General features: G+C 43.3%; 1 protein-coding gene across 1 annotated transcript in view; it reads right to left on the bottom strand.

Annotated features, from left to right (window-relative positions):
• Lrp11 (low density lipoprotein receptor-related protein 11) overlaps window positions 1-16,797 on the bottom strand; it is a 44,596-nt gene that overhangs the window by 4,288 nt on the left and 23,511 nt on the right. Inside the window, exons 2-6 of the mRNA XM_013026934.1 lie at window positions 16,213-16,797; window positions 11,456-11,613; window positions 7,199-7,340; window positions 4,626-4,751; window positions 2,468-2,677 (exon numbers count right to left, since the gene is read on the bottom strand). Of these exons, the coding sequence (XP_012882388.1) occupies window positions 2,468-2,677; window positions 4,626-4,751; window positions 7,199-7,340; window positions 11,456-11,613; window positions 16,213-16,797 (1,221 nt within the window). The remainder of the gene's footprint in view (window positions 1-2,467; window positions 2,678-4,625; window positions 4,752-7,198; window positions 7,341-11,455; window positions 11,614-16,212) is intronic.

Genomic DNA, 16,797 nt, shown 5'->3' with positions numbered 1-16,797 from the left:
CCTAAAAACACAGCTAGATGTATGTGGTGGTGTGTACCAGTCATAAACTTCACGAGAAGCTGAGATTGGAAAGTTTATGGTTTTAGGCAAGCCCAGAAGACTCCATCTCAATGGAGTTCGGGATGTGGTAGTAGGGCCCAAACCCCCAAATTACACCAAACCACAGGTTTTTTCATTAAATAAATAAATGTAGCCTTATTAAAACTCATTTCTCTCTCTGGTGCCAGTGGCTCATGCTTGTGATTCTAGATGCTCAAGAGGCTGAGATCTAAGGATCAAGGTTTGAAGCCAGATAAGTTTGTGAGACTCTTATCTCCAATTAACTACTCAAAAACCAGAAGTGGTGCTGTGGCTCAAAGTGGTAGAGCGCTAACCTTGAGCAAAAGAGCTCAGGTACAGGCCCAACAAAAACAAAACAAGCTCATTACCTTGTCCTCGCTTTTTCCACTGAGCCAGAGGTAGAAGAAATCTTTATCATGGATGAGTATTAGTCCTTCAACTCTAACATCCATTATTCACTTTTTGATCCATCCTAAGATGCCTCAGTTGGACTTTTAAGGTTCTCTTTCTCACCCTCTGTTCCAATGGGCACTGTTCACTTTGGGATGCCAGAGTGTCCTGCTTAAGTAATTTTTATTCTCATGAAGGTTATTAAAATCCTTTCTCTCTTAAGTTCTTCCTAGCCACACTTCAGAGTGCATCTCAGCTTCCCTGTCGACTCTGCAGCCAGGTCTGACTTATCCCATTAGGCACCACAGCCACAGAGCCTCGGGTTGGTTCATCATGCTTAGAGGGCTCACAAAACTGTTTAATTCAATTTCTTCAAAAATCACAAGAAAAAAAATCAATTATATATATATATATATATATATATATATATATTAGTGAATTCAGCCTGGATTATCCTCATCTTTGTATCAATACAATCATAATTTTTTTTTATTTTAATGGTGGGGCCCTAGAAGGCTGAAGTGCCTGGGCTGGGAATGTGGCTCAGTGATAGAGGGCTTGCCTAGCATGCATGAAGCCCTGGGTTTAATCCCTCAGTACCACATACACAGAAAAGCCAGCAGTGGCATTGTGGCTCAAGTAGTAGTGTGCTAGCCTTGAGCAAAAGCAGCTCAGAGACAGTGCCAGGCCCTCAGTTCAAGCCCCAGGAGTGGCAAAAAAAAAAAAACAAACCACCAAAAAGCGCTGAAGTGCCTATGGCCTGTTGAAGTCAGAATGCAGCCCTCCACAGATGCAGGCCAGGCCCGTGTACTCCAGTGCTACGGCTCCTCTTCCTGACCTTCCAGTGTCCTCATGGTGGGTCTCAGGGGAGGTCTAACTGCTCCCTGTCTCTGTAGCTATGCATACACAGACTGGGGAAGCACAAATAGGAAGGGCAAGCTGTAGGCTTGCCCGATAATGCATGATCCTACCTTGAAAATACTCAAAGGAAAAGAGGGCTGGAGTCATAGCTTAAGTGGTTGAATGCCTGTCTAGTAAGTACCAGGTCCTGAGATCAAGCCCCTTGATCTCAACAAAGAGTTTAATGCATTTTACCAAATACTTTTTTCCCTGGATGAAGGCAAGATAAAATATGGAGTTCAGTGGATAGCCTATACCAGACATCCAGCACCACCCCACCTAAAAAAAACCCCAACTAACCTGGGATGGAAATTACTCAGATAAAAGAATTCTTATTAGGGCTGGGTGTAGATCAATAGTAGAGTGAGTATTAACATGTACGGGGCCTGGATTTTATCCCTAGCACACACATAATTTGAGTTTGAGCATGTACATAATGTTTTTGCACTAGCCCCTAGACAACACAGTCTAACAATTTATATACAGCATTCCCATTATATGAGGTATTATAAGTAATCTAAAATTATTTAAAGTATACAGGAAGATATGTATAAGTTACATGCAAATAACATGTCATTTTATGTATATCCCCTGGCATATACCAAGGGATGACTGTTTTTAGTATGTGTTTCCTCTTATGAATTTGCAGGGGTTTTTGTTTTTGTTTAGTTTTTCCAAGACCCTCCCTCCCTCCCTCCCTCCCTCCCTTCTTTCCTTCTTTCCTTCCTTCCTTCCATCCTCCCTCCCTCTCTTTTTTCTCTTTCCTTTCTCTCTTTCTTGCTAGTACCAAGGTCTGAACTCAGGGCCTTGAGCTTGCTTACTCAAGTGGCATTCTACCGCTTAAGCTATGCCTCTAGCCTGGCTCTTGTCTGGTTAGAAAAGTCTCAAGGATGTTTATGCACAAGCTGACTTCAAACATCAGGTCTCCAGATCTTAGCCTCCTGAGTAGCTAGGATTACAGGTGTAAGCTACTACTGAATGGCTCAAATTCTTCGTCTTAGCTCTTCTTTCTTTTGGAGATACTTCCTTAACACTCTTCATGCATGAACTTAATTTTGAGCCATGTATAATGACAGAAAATAAGGCTCTTCATGGACAAACCGCCCCAATTCCTTACCTGGCACCCCGAGGATGACTTCACTTTCTGAACCCATGGAGAAGGAATGGTTCTTCCCTGTGTCTGACAATGTAGCTGGCTGGTTGGGGGTAGTGGTTCTCTGGGACTTTTCCAACAAGGAGTCCTCGCCTGCATCTTGACTCTGCCCCATGGTTCTTGACTGGGCAGGACTGGCTGCTGTGTGACTCACCATCTTGCGGTCAAGGCCCACTGGAGAAGGGAAGAGCTCAGTTAGTTACCACATTTCTTTTCTGAACTTTAATTAAAATCATTGCAGAGCTGGGAATGTGGTTTAGTGGTAGAGTGCTTCCTAGCATGCATGAAGCCCTAGACTCTATTCCTCAGTACCACGTAAACAGAAAAAGCCAGAAGTGGTGCTGTAGCTCATGGTAGAGTGCTAGCCTTGAGCACAAAGAGGGTCAGGGACAGTGCCCAAGCCCTGAGTTCAAGCTCCAGGACTGGCAATAAAACAAAATAAAATAAAATATTTGGGCTAGGAAGGTAGGTAGCTTAGTGGTAAAGTGCTTGCCTTGCATGCATGAGGCCCTGGGTTCGATTCCTCAGCACCCCATAAGCAGAAAAAGCCGGAAGTTCCGCTGTGGCTCAAGTGGTAGAGTGCTAGCCTTGAGCTGAAGAGCTCATAGTGCCCAGGCCCAGAGTTCAGCCCCACGATATGATTTAAAGTGTCATTGCAGATACTTTAAAGCCAGAGCCCCATAGAAGTTATTCTGATTTTTAATGCATAATCTACTCTCTTTTCTTCCAGCAATTAACTTTTCAAACATTACATAAAGAAATGGGTAACAAATCTTAGTTTGAGACAGTCCTTCCTCAAGCTAGTATTTTATTTAGCTTTTTACTGAAGCTTTTTTTTCCCCTTGGTAACTTGATGAGCAAGTGCACTACCGATTGAACTATACTGCCAACCGTTTGTCTTCTATTTTTCAGATAAGGTCTAGAGATTGCTTGAGTTGGGCCTTGGACCATGATCCTTCTACCTCTGCTTCCCCAAGACTGGGATTATAAGTGGCCACAGCTCTTCTCCTTTTAGTGCATCTATGAATGTGGCATAGTAAGATCGACTTATAGCTATAATTTAGTTGCACTGTAACTTGTCAGAAATATTCTTTAAAATTTATAAGACAATGCTGGGCATTTTGGCACATGCCTATAATCTCAACATTTGGTTGGAAGCTGGGATTACTTGAGATTGAGAGGCCAGTTTGGGCTACACAGTGAGAGTCTTCTCAAAAAAAAAAAAATTATCAGAGCTAAATATGTGGCCCAAATGATAGAGCACCTGTGTAACAAGTATGAACCAACCCCTGAGTTTAAACCAAGTACTACCAAAAACAAAAGCAAAAAATCAGTGTTAGAAGTGGAAATGTGTGTGTGTGTGAGGGGGAGTGCTGGTACCATGGCTTCAACTTCATTGAAGTTGAAGTTCTTTGGTTTGTGTTATACTTCGGTTTATGCTATATTCAGTTTGAGCCACACCTGCACTCTGGCATTTTTCTGGTTAATCAGAGATGGAGTCTCTGACTTTTCTGCCCAACATGGCTTTGAACCCTGATCCTCTAATTTCAGTCTCATGGGATTAGAACTAAGATTATAGGCATAAGCCATTCCTACCTACCTCACTTCAATTATTATTACTGTTTTTGTACCAGTTCTGGGCTTGAACCCAAGGCCTGGATGCTATCCCTGAGCTTTTTGGCTCAAGGCTAGCATTCTACCACTTAAGTCACAGCTCCACTTTTGGATTTTTGCTGATAATTGAAGATAAGACTCACAGATTTTCCAGCCTAAGCTGACTTCAAACTTTATATCTCAGCCTCCTCAGTAGTTGGGATTAAAGGCATGAGCCACAGGCATTTGGCATTCACTTCAATTTTTTTTTTAAGCTTATGTTATACAGCAGTATTTTTAGGATGGGAAAATAGTTAGCAAGTTAAAAAAAAACATGCAATACCAAAATTTGACATTTGCAATACAGACTAAAGACTTCAGTTAATTCCCATTTAAGCATGGCTTTTTTTCTTTTAACATAAAGTTAGATATAAAGCCAGGCAGAGGAAGAACACCGAGTTTCGTTTTAGGCTGAGAGCACAGACATCCCCAGGCCATCCCCTGGTGCTGAGGCAGTGTGCTCACTCACAGTTTTGACAGAAGGCTTCGTCAGACCCATCTGGACACTGCGGCATGCCGTCGCAAGCCAGGGTGATGTCGATGCAGCAGCCGTCATCGCAGAAGAAGTGGTAGCGCGAGCAAACAGTCAGGCATCCTGTTTGTAAACCAGTCTCAAGTCATAGGAGTGCAGGAAAATTAACACCCACTGTGTCCGGTTGTAGATGCTAGGGGAAGGGGAACACGCATTTGGGTAAAGTGACGGGGATAAGGAGGAACCTAACAGAGCCCAAGCAACAGGTTCCAGAAAGGTATTAGGGTATCTTCTTGAACCCCTGACTAAACTCAGGAATCTCTGTCTGAGGTCTGTTCTCCAAGCCTGCAATATTGGGGTCAAGAGCAGCCACTGGGGATACTCTGTGCAGCTGGGTCCTCTGCATTCCTTCCTTCCCCCATCACCAGGTCCTCTTCCTCTGGCCATTTATTGCTCCTCAGCAGGCCACCTAACACACCACTTGGCTGGCTATGTTTCTTTAATTTTTTTTTGTTGTTGTTCGTCATAGGGCTTGAACTCAGGATGTGGACACTGTCCCTGAGTTTTTTTCTCAAGGCTGGTGTTCTACCACTTTGAGCCACAACTCCACTTTCAGTTTTCTGGTGGTTAATTGGAGGTAAGTCTCACAGACTTTCTTACCTGGGCAGGCTTTGAACCTCAATCCTCAGATCTCAGCCTCCTAGGATTTAGGCATGAGTCATCAGCACCTGGTTTGACTATGTTTTAGTAGAGACATAATTTTCCACATTTAAGTTGCTCCTCTTGTGTAAAAAGAACTAATTAGTTGTTTTTTTTTTTAAAACTAGATCAGCTTTCTATTATTGAATCCTATTTGTTGCCTACCGTTGTATCCTTGGGGCTATCAAGAAATAATCTTTAGCTGCTGGCTGAATGAATTTCAAGGAATGATGACATTTTCTCTTTTTGAGATCTTGAGAGTTTTTAGTCTGAAGTGTAATTCATAAGGACTAAAATAAATCTCTCTCCACTAAGTCTGTTATATAACCTAGGCTGATGTCAAACTCTGTATAGCCCAGGCTGGCCTTTAAACCTTGTTCCTACTCCCTCAGCCTCCCAAGTACTGGGATTTCAGGTCCTTCACTTACCCTGCTAAATATTTTTTCCCACTCTTGATTAAGCCAACTTTACTAGACTTAGTTACCAAGAATCGGGTAACTGCCTGACCCTGGTAATACAGATGAAAAATATACAGATTCAATAGGGTCATAGGAAGTCCTACAATTGTACAGTGACAGAATATACTAGACATTTCCCTCAGGAACATGAGAGGGTGGTAAATTACATTCCATTGATGATGATGGATGAGCAGAGTTCACATGTTCAAATGGCTTCGGAGACATAGTTTATTGAAAAGCAATTACACTAAGACGTTGGAAAGGAATCTATCTGGGTTTAGGGCAATTTTAAGATAGCTTAATACAGGAAGAAAAGAATTACTGTAGAACAGCCTTCAGCTAAAGCAAAAACTTGGGCTGCAAAGTCAGCTCTAGCCACTAGGAGGAGTCAGGAGAAAAAACAAAGGGAACCTGACCATCAAGCAAGAGACAGTCACTTGTCATATTTCTTAAATTCATGACACATAAATCCTAAGTAGGTCAAGATGTAGGATTCAAGATCTGAATAGTTTGAGATAGACCCCCTATGTATAATTTAGTTATGTCTGTTTCTGCAACCTCCAAACTTTGACATATTGACATCTAAAATGTACTTATGATGTACAGATATTCTACTGTGCCTAAAGTATTGCATACTGTCTCACATATACCTAAGATTTTAGATTCAATTTTCTTCTTTCCTGTGGCAAAAATGAATTGTGCATCTCTGAGGGATCCTATTTGGAGACCATAATCAGATCACACTGAAAATACTCCTTGACTGCATTTTTTCCCTCTCTTAAACATTTTGAATGACTAACTATATTGGCAATGGAATGTACTCATCAGCTGAGTCTTCCTTCTGTCCTGTGGCATGCTTTTCCTTCCCCTTCATATTTTATTGTAAATTGACAAATAACAGAATATATTATAGAGTATAATGTGATGGTTTGATATATGTGTACACTGTAGAAAGACTAAATCAAACTTTTTTATGGCCAGAACATTTAAAATGTATTCTTCTAACATTTACAAATATGCATTATTTTTAACCACAGTAACCAGGGCTGTGCAATAGGCCCCTAAACTTACTGCTTCAAATGACTGAAACCAATCTACACTGCATCTATGGACTGGAACTATGTTTTTTTGTTTTGTACGATCAGTGTCTTGTGCATTCCAAGCTTGTGTGTTCATGGCTAGCACTCTACTACTTGGGCTCTTTGCTAGTTATTGGAGGGATGAGTCAGATTTGTTTGCCTGAGCTGGCTTCAAAGCTTGATCCTCAGACGGAGGTGCCTAGGATTACAGGTGTGAGTCATCATTGCCCAGCCAGGAACCTGTTTTCAGTACTGTGTTTTTAGCAAAATCTCTCATTTCATAAACACATAGAATATAAACTGCCAACCCAACACTGCCTTCCAGATGGCTTACCTCCTGGGGTATAGGTCCTGGCACGCACAGCCACCGACACATTGTCAGAGCTTCTCTGACCCACAGTGTCAGTCACAGTCAGCTGGAACGTATACTCCCCTTCCTGCAGGTGGGAAAGCTTCAGGGTTCCTGGCTGAGGCACCTGACATGTGAACCAAAGGGATCGTGTTTAGTGGGGATGCAGGGTCCAATGCCCTCCTGAAATGAAAGTCAGCGTTGTGCTTGGAGCAGTGCTCTGATCTGCCTCTCTTCTCCAGGCCCAACACTGATGAATGCTAAATCCCATGCCATTTTCTTTTTCTTTTTTTTTGGGTCCAGCGTGGGGCCTGAACTCTGGGCCTGGGCACTGTCCCTCAGCTCTTCAGCTCAAGGCTAGCGCTCTACCACTTGAGCCACAGCGCCACTTCCGGCTTTTTTCTTTTTGCTTATGTGGTGCTGAGGAATCGAAACCAGGGCCTCATGCATGCAAGGCAAGCGCTCTACCACTGAGCCACCTTCCCAGCCCCCCCCCATGCCATTTTCAACCCACCATTTTCAATGTTATCTGAGCTGACAATATCCTTGACTGACAATCTTTTCACTGTCCTTAGCAGTCTCTGTTCTAAACCTCTGTCTTCTCCTCTAACTCTGTACTCCATGTTATGTCCCTTCCTCCTCCATGGGTAACCTTGAGTACTTCAAGGAGAAAATCAGGACCATGGTTATGACTGCACCACCCACATCCTCTTGGGCATGTCCCTGTACCCATTGCTACATCGCAGTACCTATCGCCATTTCCCTGTATCCATCGCCACATCCTGTACCCACTGCCATGTCCCATACCCACTGTCACATCCCTGTGCCCACTGCCATGTCCCAGTATCCATCACCACATCTCAGTCCCCATCACATCTTGATACCCATCACCACATCCCTGTGCCCAGCACCACATCATGGTACCCCTCACCACATCCCAGTACCCCTCGCCACATCCCAGTACACATCATCACATTAGGTATCCATCATATCTCACACCCATTGCCATGTTCCTGCTCCTATCGCCACATCCTGGTGCCCATCACCATGTCCCAATACCCATCGCCATGTCCCAGGACCCATCACTATGTCTCAGTACCCATCACCACATCCTGGTACCATTTCCATGTCATGTGCCCATCCCACCTGGGCTGCAGGCCAATCCCTCCTCCTACTCCCTGACTTTCCTTTTATGACTTTTAGAACATTGATATTTTGATTAATTTCTTTTTCAAATAGTTATGTTATTTGTTTTGTTTTGTTCTTTAGTGCTAGTTCTAGGGCTTGAACTCAGGGCCTGGGCACTGTCCTTGAGCATTTTTACTCAAGGCTAGGGCTCTACCACTTGAGCCACAGCTTCAATTCTGGCTTTTTTTGGAGATCAGAGTCTCATGGGCTTTCCTGCCTGGGCTGGCTTTGAACTGGGATCCTCAGATCTCAACCTCCTGAGTAGCTAGGATTACAGGTGTGAGCCACTGGCGTCTGGCTAGTTATTACTATGCTATACATTGCCCTGGCCCCCAAATATAAATAAACCAAGTAAAACATTCCCTAAACTTCAGTACTTTGTGCTGCTTGATCACCATACAGATTCTCCTCAGCCCCAGCTGAGTCAGTGGGTCTGGAGTAAGGCCTAGAATCTACACTCCACAAGTGCTCTCACTCAATCCATTGGCTACTCCTCAACTCAAAGTAGATGGTCGACAATCCCCAGTTTGTTTATAGACTATCCAGTCTATACTGTTACATTTCCTTACATCACAGCACTATGAGTGACCCAGACAAGGGTTGGGGTGGGCTCAAACTAGGCTGTCAAGTGTGGGGACAGGGAGAAGTAGTCAGATTCTAGGTTAATTTTAAGGAAGTCAATAGGATTTCATGATATGTTTGATACAAACTCTAAGAGGGCAGGAGTTCCTAAATACAATCCTGAGCCTCAAACCAGTTCTCTTGTCTCACTGCAGTTTACTCACTCTGATGGTTCTCAGGTGGATTATACTTTCTTTCCCACTGTCTGAAGCTTGAACTCAGTCAAGCCACACATTTATCCCACACACCCTAGCCCCTTCCAAGTCAGTATGTTCTTGTTCCCAGAATCACTTGCCACAGCACTCCAGGCTTTTCTGAAGCTATAACTAACTTATTGTCCTTAGATCTTCTTTGTCTTTGCTTACCCTTTTTTTGTTATGTGTGCCAGTCCTGAGACTTGAACTCAGGGCCTGGGCACTGTCATTGAACTTTGGTGCTCAAAGCTAGTGCTTTACCACTTGAGCCATAGCTCCATTTCCAGCATTTTGGTGATCCTCAGATCTCAACCTCCTGAGTAGCTAGGATTACACGTGTGAGTCACCAGTGCCCAACTTTCTCCTACCGTTTTTGTACTTGAGTAGTCACTAAAGTGGTCCTGTGTGATATATTATTCTTTCAGTTTGTGTTTTACAGTAATCTAACAGTATGGCAGTAAACAGAGCTTAACAGCTCTTTGAAATAAATAACAAAGGGCAGGTGGTCTTCTTTGCCAGCTGAAAGCTTTTTGCCATCACTATTGTACACCTGGGGAATTGGTTCAGTTTCCCATTGGTGGTACAGCAGTCAGTCCTAAAAGGCTCTGAGAAATACCAAGTTTTCCCATTCCTTTATAAATATATTCAAGAAATTAAAAACTCCACTAGCCCTATTCAGCACCCACATGTGCAATTCCTCACTTACAGAATAAAACTTTTAGTAGCAGGAAGGAAAAGATAGAAGATGATAGAGGCTCATTTGCAGCTGCTTAAATAGATACAGTATATTCCAGAAGTGCCAAGTAACAATTAGTGTCCATCCCAAGGGAGCTAAGCTAGCTCTCTTCTATCAATGGCTTGTTCACTGATTTTTTTTTCTGATAAGCCTTAATTTTCTAAATTCCAATTAATTCTGGATAAATGGCTCATTTCCACCCATAGCAAATCCAGCTCTGTCCAGATGATCCAGACAAAGAACAGCAGCAAGCAATGAGCTGGAACACCCAGCCTCTCACTTCTTACCACGTTGGCTGCAAGCAGGCCTAACCACGAGGTAGACTGTTTATTTTTTGGTTTGTGGGAAGACTGTTTTGATTCCACTCTTATTTCATTCTTCTTTTATCCCTTTGGTACTGGTCCTGGTTCTTGAACTCCGAGCCTGGGCACTGTCCCTGAGCTTCTTTGTGTTCAAGGCTAGTGCTCTACCACTTGAGCCACAGTACTACTTCTGACTTTTTCTGAGTGGTTTACTGGGGGTAAAAGTCTCACAGACTTTCCTGCCCAAGCTGGCTTCGGACCACAATGCTCAGATCTCAGTGTCCTGACTAAGATTACAGGCATGAGCTACCAGCACCTGGCTGTTACTTCCCCTTATTTCCTTCTTTACATTCTCTCTCTCTCTCTCTCTCTCTCTCTCTCCCTTCTCTCTTTGTTGGTTGGGGGGCTTGAACTCTGGGCCTGGACACTGTCCCTCAGCTCTTCAGCACAAGGCTAGCCCTCTACCACTTAAGCTACAGAGCCACTTCCAGCTTTCTGGTGGTTTATTGGAGATAAGAGTCTCACTGACTTTCTTGCCGGGGCTGGCTTTGAACCATGATCTTTAGATCTCAGCCTCATGAGTAGCTAGGATTACAGGCGTAAGTCACCAAGCCCTGTTCTCTCTCCCTTTTCCTTCTCCCCTCTCCCTCTTCCTTTCCCTCTCCCTCTCTCTTTCCTGGTGATACTGGAGTCTGAACATTTTTTGGTAGGCCAGACCTATCAGGCCAGACCTGAGCTTCCCTCTCAGCCCTTTTCTGCTTTAGTTATTTTTCCAATTGGTTCTCATAATTTTTCCTGGCTATCATAAACTACATCCTCTGATAAGGCTGGGATGACAAGCATGCATCACTATAGACAGTTTTATTGGTTGAGATAAAATCTCTTTAACTTTTTGCCCAGACTTTTTGGCCTCTGCCTTCCATGAAGCTGGAATTAAAGAGGTGAGTCACTGTGCCCACCTTCCTTGAAGTGTTTTTATTAAGAAAAAAATAAACAAGAAGAATAAGGCAAATAAAAAAATCACTGTCACTTAGAATTAAAAAAAAGTAGATTTACAGAAGACAGGCTTTTGGGAGACAATTTTATGCTTTATACCACTTGTGCTTGCTTACAGAAGTTCTGTGAATATGAATGGAAGAGCACTATAAAAGATCATCTTCCACAAACACCAGTTTTCTCTAGCAAGGACAACATGAATTACCTGCATGTCCACTGATGGGTCACCCTGTAACAGCGTCCACTCGTACTTGATGATGGCGTGGTCGTCTGTGCTCTCTCGGCCATCCAAAACCACCCCATCCATGGGCAGATGCAAAATCACATCCTTCCCAGCCTTGCTAAGTGGAGGCCTGTCCTCATCTATGGAAGGAAATAATAAAAATGATTCCCTGTTTTCTCATTTATGAGGAGAGCTATCTTGTTGGTTGACTAGATTTGGTCCAGAAACATCTTAAGAGAATGGTAATTCATTGGAATTTCTTTCATATTTTTACTGTTTTGTTTTTACATCAGAAAACAAAATAGGAATATATAATGAACATGGAATTTAGCCATGATACATGTGGAAGGCTGGAAAGCTGGCTATTAGCAGTAGCTATGGACAACATGTGAGGAGAAGACAATGTGCAAATATAGAGAAGCAGCTTTATTATCTGAGTGAATTTTCAGTTTTTTATTTATTATTAATAAGTTTTTTTATTGTGAAAATACCGTACAGAGGGGTTACAATTACATGAGCAAGGTAATGAGTACATTTCTTATCAAGCATTGTTGCCTCCTCCTTTGAATTTTTCAGTTTTTATATGATCTAAGCTCAAAGTTCTATTAAATAGATTTTAAGAAAAAGAAACCTAAAAGATCCTCAATAAAAATAAATGCATTTCTAGTAGTTTTCTCTTTTCCTATTAACTTTATAAAATATATTCAATAAATGGGTAACATTAAATTTGAAACATTAAACAAAAATTCAATTCATACTAAATAAAGTCCACATAGAAATTCTCTGGAATCTAGCTTTTCATCCAGGAAAACACAAGAGGTTTAGAGCTTCTAATAACTGAATTTTTATAACAGAAGCAGCACAGAACTACTGGAAAGTCCTAAGTCCACAAAGTACACATGTATTTGCCTTTGATCTAGAATGGTACTAAATAAGGCTAGAGGAAATAAGCAGTTATTTTCTCTTGAGACAGGGGCTCATTTTGTAACCCAGGCTGGCCTTGAAATTCAGATCTTCCTGTCTCAGCCTCCCAAATGCTGGATTACAGGAACACACCAGCATGCCTGGCCAAGAGATAGGCGTTTATCAAGAAAATGAACCCTACTGATAAAATCGTTTGGATGTTGGTTGTTCTCCAAAGGCCCATGTGATAAAGGCTTTGTCTCCAAGGTAGTATTAATGGGGAGATGCATAACCTTTGTAAGATCCAAAGGATATTGGAAGCCTGCTCTTCCAATAAAACTGGAAAAGACTGTAGGAGGCTAGACTTTCTTTTGCTTACTAGTTCATGATGTAAGTGGTTTGTTTGGCCACACAGTCCTGCCATGATGTGCCACTAATATAAGTAGTAGTGGACTGGAAGAAGCCAGTCCACAGGGTACCCTGTCTTTTCCTAGCTGCTCTGAACAAAGCTTCTCCACAGGCAAGGAGAGATGTGACCTGTACATACCAATGTCCTTTCTAAAGTCCTGACCTTTCACTTTATTACTTAACCATTGTGGAAAGCATCTTATAATCCAACAGTTAGATGTTACAGTTAACAGCTATTTACATCCACCTTTCTTTAAAAATACTATTTAAAAATATTAGACAAGCCTGGTGTCAGTGGTTCAGAGCCTCTGTAATTCTGGCTACTCAGGAGGCTGAGATCTGAGGATCTCAGTTCAAAGCCAGCCCGGGCAGGAAAGTCCATGAGACTCTTATCTCCAATAAACCACCACAAAACCAGAAGTGACACTGTGGCTCAAGTGATAGAGTGCTTGCCTTGAGCTGAAGAACTGAGGGGCTGCACCCAGGCCCAAAGTTCAAGCCCCACGACTAACAACAACAACAACTCTCTCTCTCTCTCTCTCTCTCTCTCTCTCCATATATACATATATAACATATTAGACAAATTAAAGTAACTATATAATATAGAGAACAATGAGCATTAATGATCTTGCTATGTTGCATCTTGAACTTGAAATTTCTTACATTACTCACTAAATAGCTAGGACTACAAGTGTACATTACCACATCCAGCACTAATATTTTTTTTGTCAGTTGTGGGGCTTGAACTCAGGGCCTGGGTGTTGTCCCTAAGTCTCTTTGTACTCAAGGCTAGTGCTCTACCATTTGAGCCACAGTACCACTTCTGGCTTTTTCTGAGTAGTTTACTGGATATCCTCAGACTTTCCTGCCTGGCCTGGTTTGGAACTGTGACCCTCAGGTCTCAGCCTCCTGAGTAACCACTGGTACTAAGCTTCCCTGAGTTTTTTTCATTTTCACTCAAGCCTAGCACTCTACCACTTTGAGCCACAGCACCACTTCTGGTTTTCTGGTAGTTAATTGGAGATAAGAGTTTCATGGGCTTTCCTGCCCTGGCTGGCTTCGAACCTCAATCCTCAGATCTCAGCCTCCTCAGTAGCTAGGATTATAGGCCTGAGCCATGGCCGCTTAAAAAAACCTTCAAAAGAGTTTACCTCAAAGATTTAACATGGGGCTGAGAAGGTGGCTCAGTGGTAGAGTGCTTGCCTTGCATGCATGAGGTTCTGGGTTCGATTCCTCAGCACCACATAAGCAGAAAAAGGCCAGCAGTGGCACTGTGGCTCAAGTGGTAGGGCATTAGCCTTGAGCTGAAGAGCTGAGGGACAGTGCCCAGGCCCACAGTTCAAGCCCCACAACTGGCAAAACAAACAAACAAACAAAAAAACTCCAAAGATTTAACATGGAAGATCAGTAAGATACCTCACGTAATACGAAATAAAATAATCCTGACCTTCCTGGAAGAAAAAAAAACTAATTGTAGTAACTTTAATAAAATCACTTATTGTTTGGGGGAGCTTTAAGATATGATCTATGAGCCAGATGTTGGTGTGGTGTCTCATACCTGTAATCCTAGCTATAAGGAGGCTGAATTCTGAGGACCATGGTTCAATCCTCAAAGTCTTTGAGACTCTTATGTCTAATAAACTACAGAAAAAGCCAGAAGTGGTGCTGTGGTTCAAGTGGCAGAGTGCTAGCCTTAACCAAAAAAGAAGCTCAGGAACAGAGTCCAGGTCCTGAGTTCAAGCCCCAGGATTGGCGCGCGCACACACACACACACACACACACACACGCATACACGCATACACACACACACACACACACACACGATCTATAAACCTAGAGAAATCCTCCTATCCTCTAAATTGTTCTCTGATTTACCTGAAATAACCAAGAAAATGTTTCATCTTCAGTTTAAGTCCAAGTAACTTACACTGTAAAATGTGATTTGAAATAGGCAGAGTTTATCTACCCAGAAGTAGCCCTTAAATAAACAACATGAAAAGGAATGTACTACCATTAAACAATGCCTGACTTGCTGAAGAAGATTTTGTCATAAAAATATAATAAACTATGGTCAATACTGTGGAAACACTGGTTTCTTCTGAAAACTACAAAAATATCTGGTAAAATCTATAGAGGCAAAATACGATTTTCACAAATTTAGACTGAGTATATCAAAGCGGAATTCTATCTGGAGAAAAATGAGAATATTAGCTGGGCAACTCACAATAATTGCTGTAAACACAGCCTGAAAAGAGTTCTGAGTCTGTATTGTATGGTGTGGACATAGAACAGCCTGAGAAATTTGAAGAGCTTACTTATACTGATAAACATCATCATGTGTTTTTTATTTATTTTTACTTTTTTGGTAATACTTGGGGCCTTGTACTTGTTAGGCAAGCACTGTATCACTTAAGCCACACCTCCAACCTCCATCGTTTATGAATTGCAACACTCTAGAAAAAGCTGGGATACCAATATGATTATCATCATTTTTGGTCTGTCCTGTTTTGTTTTTTATCCACACTAAGAATCATATATCATTATAATGATATATGTCACTTATTGGATGAGTTCTTTGCTACATGTTTTAATAGGCATAACCTCACTTAATTTGCACTAAGAGCCTCAGAGGGAGGTACTGTGATCTTCACATTGCTAATAAGGACTGTAGGAACTAAGAGGCTAAGTTAGTTTCCTACAGTCACACAGACAAGTGGTGATATAATCAGCTCAGATGTGTTCTAGGTATTTCTAACTCAAAGGCTCCTTCCACTAGGCTCTGAGACACTCCAAGTGTGTTACAGATGTTTTCCATGTAGTAATGTTTATTCACACATCCTAGAGCTGCACATGTAATTGCTTAAACTTCACAACTGTCACCTTAATTTCCTAATAAACACTTTTGTTCACACTTTTTTCTCTAGCATGGGACATTTTCCTGAAAAAGAGACAGGATTTAAACATTCTTATTTTCATCCAAATTCAAATCCCTTCTTTTTCACTTTTTATCACATTGGCCAGTAATTTTTTTTTTTGTCTGAAGAATTAAGTCCAAACAGGTCGAATCAATAGATCAATAGCCAGGAGGGTCACGCCAAGAAAAAAAGATCTATTCTGCACTTGCAAAATTAGCTGAGGCAAACCCTATCTTACCAAACCTACGAGAGTAACGTGCTCTCTTTAAAATAGGATTTCCACCTATCTTCTCAGGTCAATCCCCCTCCACACCTTCCAATCACCACCCAAGAGAAATAACTGCTCACTGGGCCGGCTTTTGCCAGTCTATTGGGCTTTCCCAGGAGCCATCCCTAAGAAATCGACAACGAAGGCCGCTCTTTTGGATACGCACAACGAAGCCAACTTGCCCGGATCCCCCAGATGTTTGGAAAAGTGCAGCCATCTAATAAGGTGCAAAGACCTGCGCTTACCCAGAGGGGGCGGGGCCCAGGCAGTGGCCTTGGCCGGAGCTGCGGTTTCCAGGCCACCCAGATCCGGGGCTCGGCTGAGGCTGAGGTGGGCTTCCAGGTTCCCCAGCTCGGGGGCGCGGCTGAGGCTGTAGCTGCTGTAGCCTCGATGCAGCGCGAACTTGCAGACGCTGCGGCCGTGCGCCGTGCAGTTGAAGAGGTAGCAGCGGAGCGCGGCGGCCGGGGCCGTGGGCCGCCGGGGCCGCTCCACCACCGCCACGGAGCAGCGTGGCTCGGAGCAGCAGGACGTCACGCACTGCCGCCAATCCCGCACGGCCGCCGGCGCCCTCAGGAAGCTGGCGCCCGCCGCGATGGAGTCCTTGGTGCGGATGATGGCGTCCGCCATGGCGCTGTAGCCATCGCCGCCCGGGCCGGGGCAGCCCTCTCGTGGGCCGCCGCCGCGCAGCTCCAGCTCCAGCTCCTCCTGCGGCCTCTCCTGCTGGAGCTGCCGGCGGAACTCCTCCAGCAGCTGCTCCACGCCCGACAGCTGCGCGTGCAGCTCGGACAGCGGCGCGGGCGGGGCTCCGGCGGTGCGGACGCTCGGCAGCC

Source organism: Dipodomys ordii, unplaced genomic scaffold (genome assembly GCF_000151885.1).
Source record: "Dipodomys ordii isolate 6190 unplaced genomic scaffold, Dord_2.0 Scaffold98, whole genome shotgun sequence".
In the NCBI taxonomy this organism is placed as follows: Eukaryota; Metazoa; Chordata; class Mammalia; order Rodentia; family Heteromyidae; genus Dipodomys; species Dipodomys ordii.
Note: the sequence above shows the minus strand (reverse complement) of the source record. Positions and strands in the feature narration are given on the sequence as shown.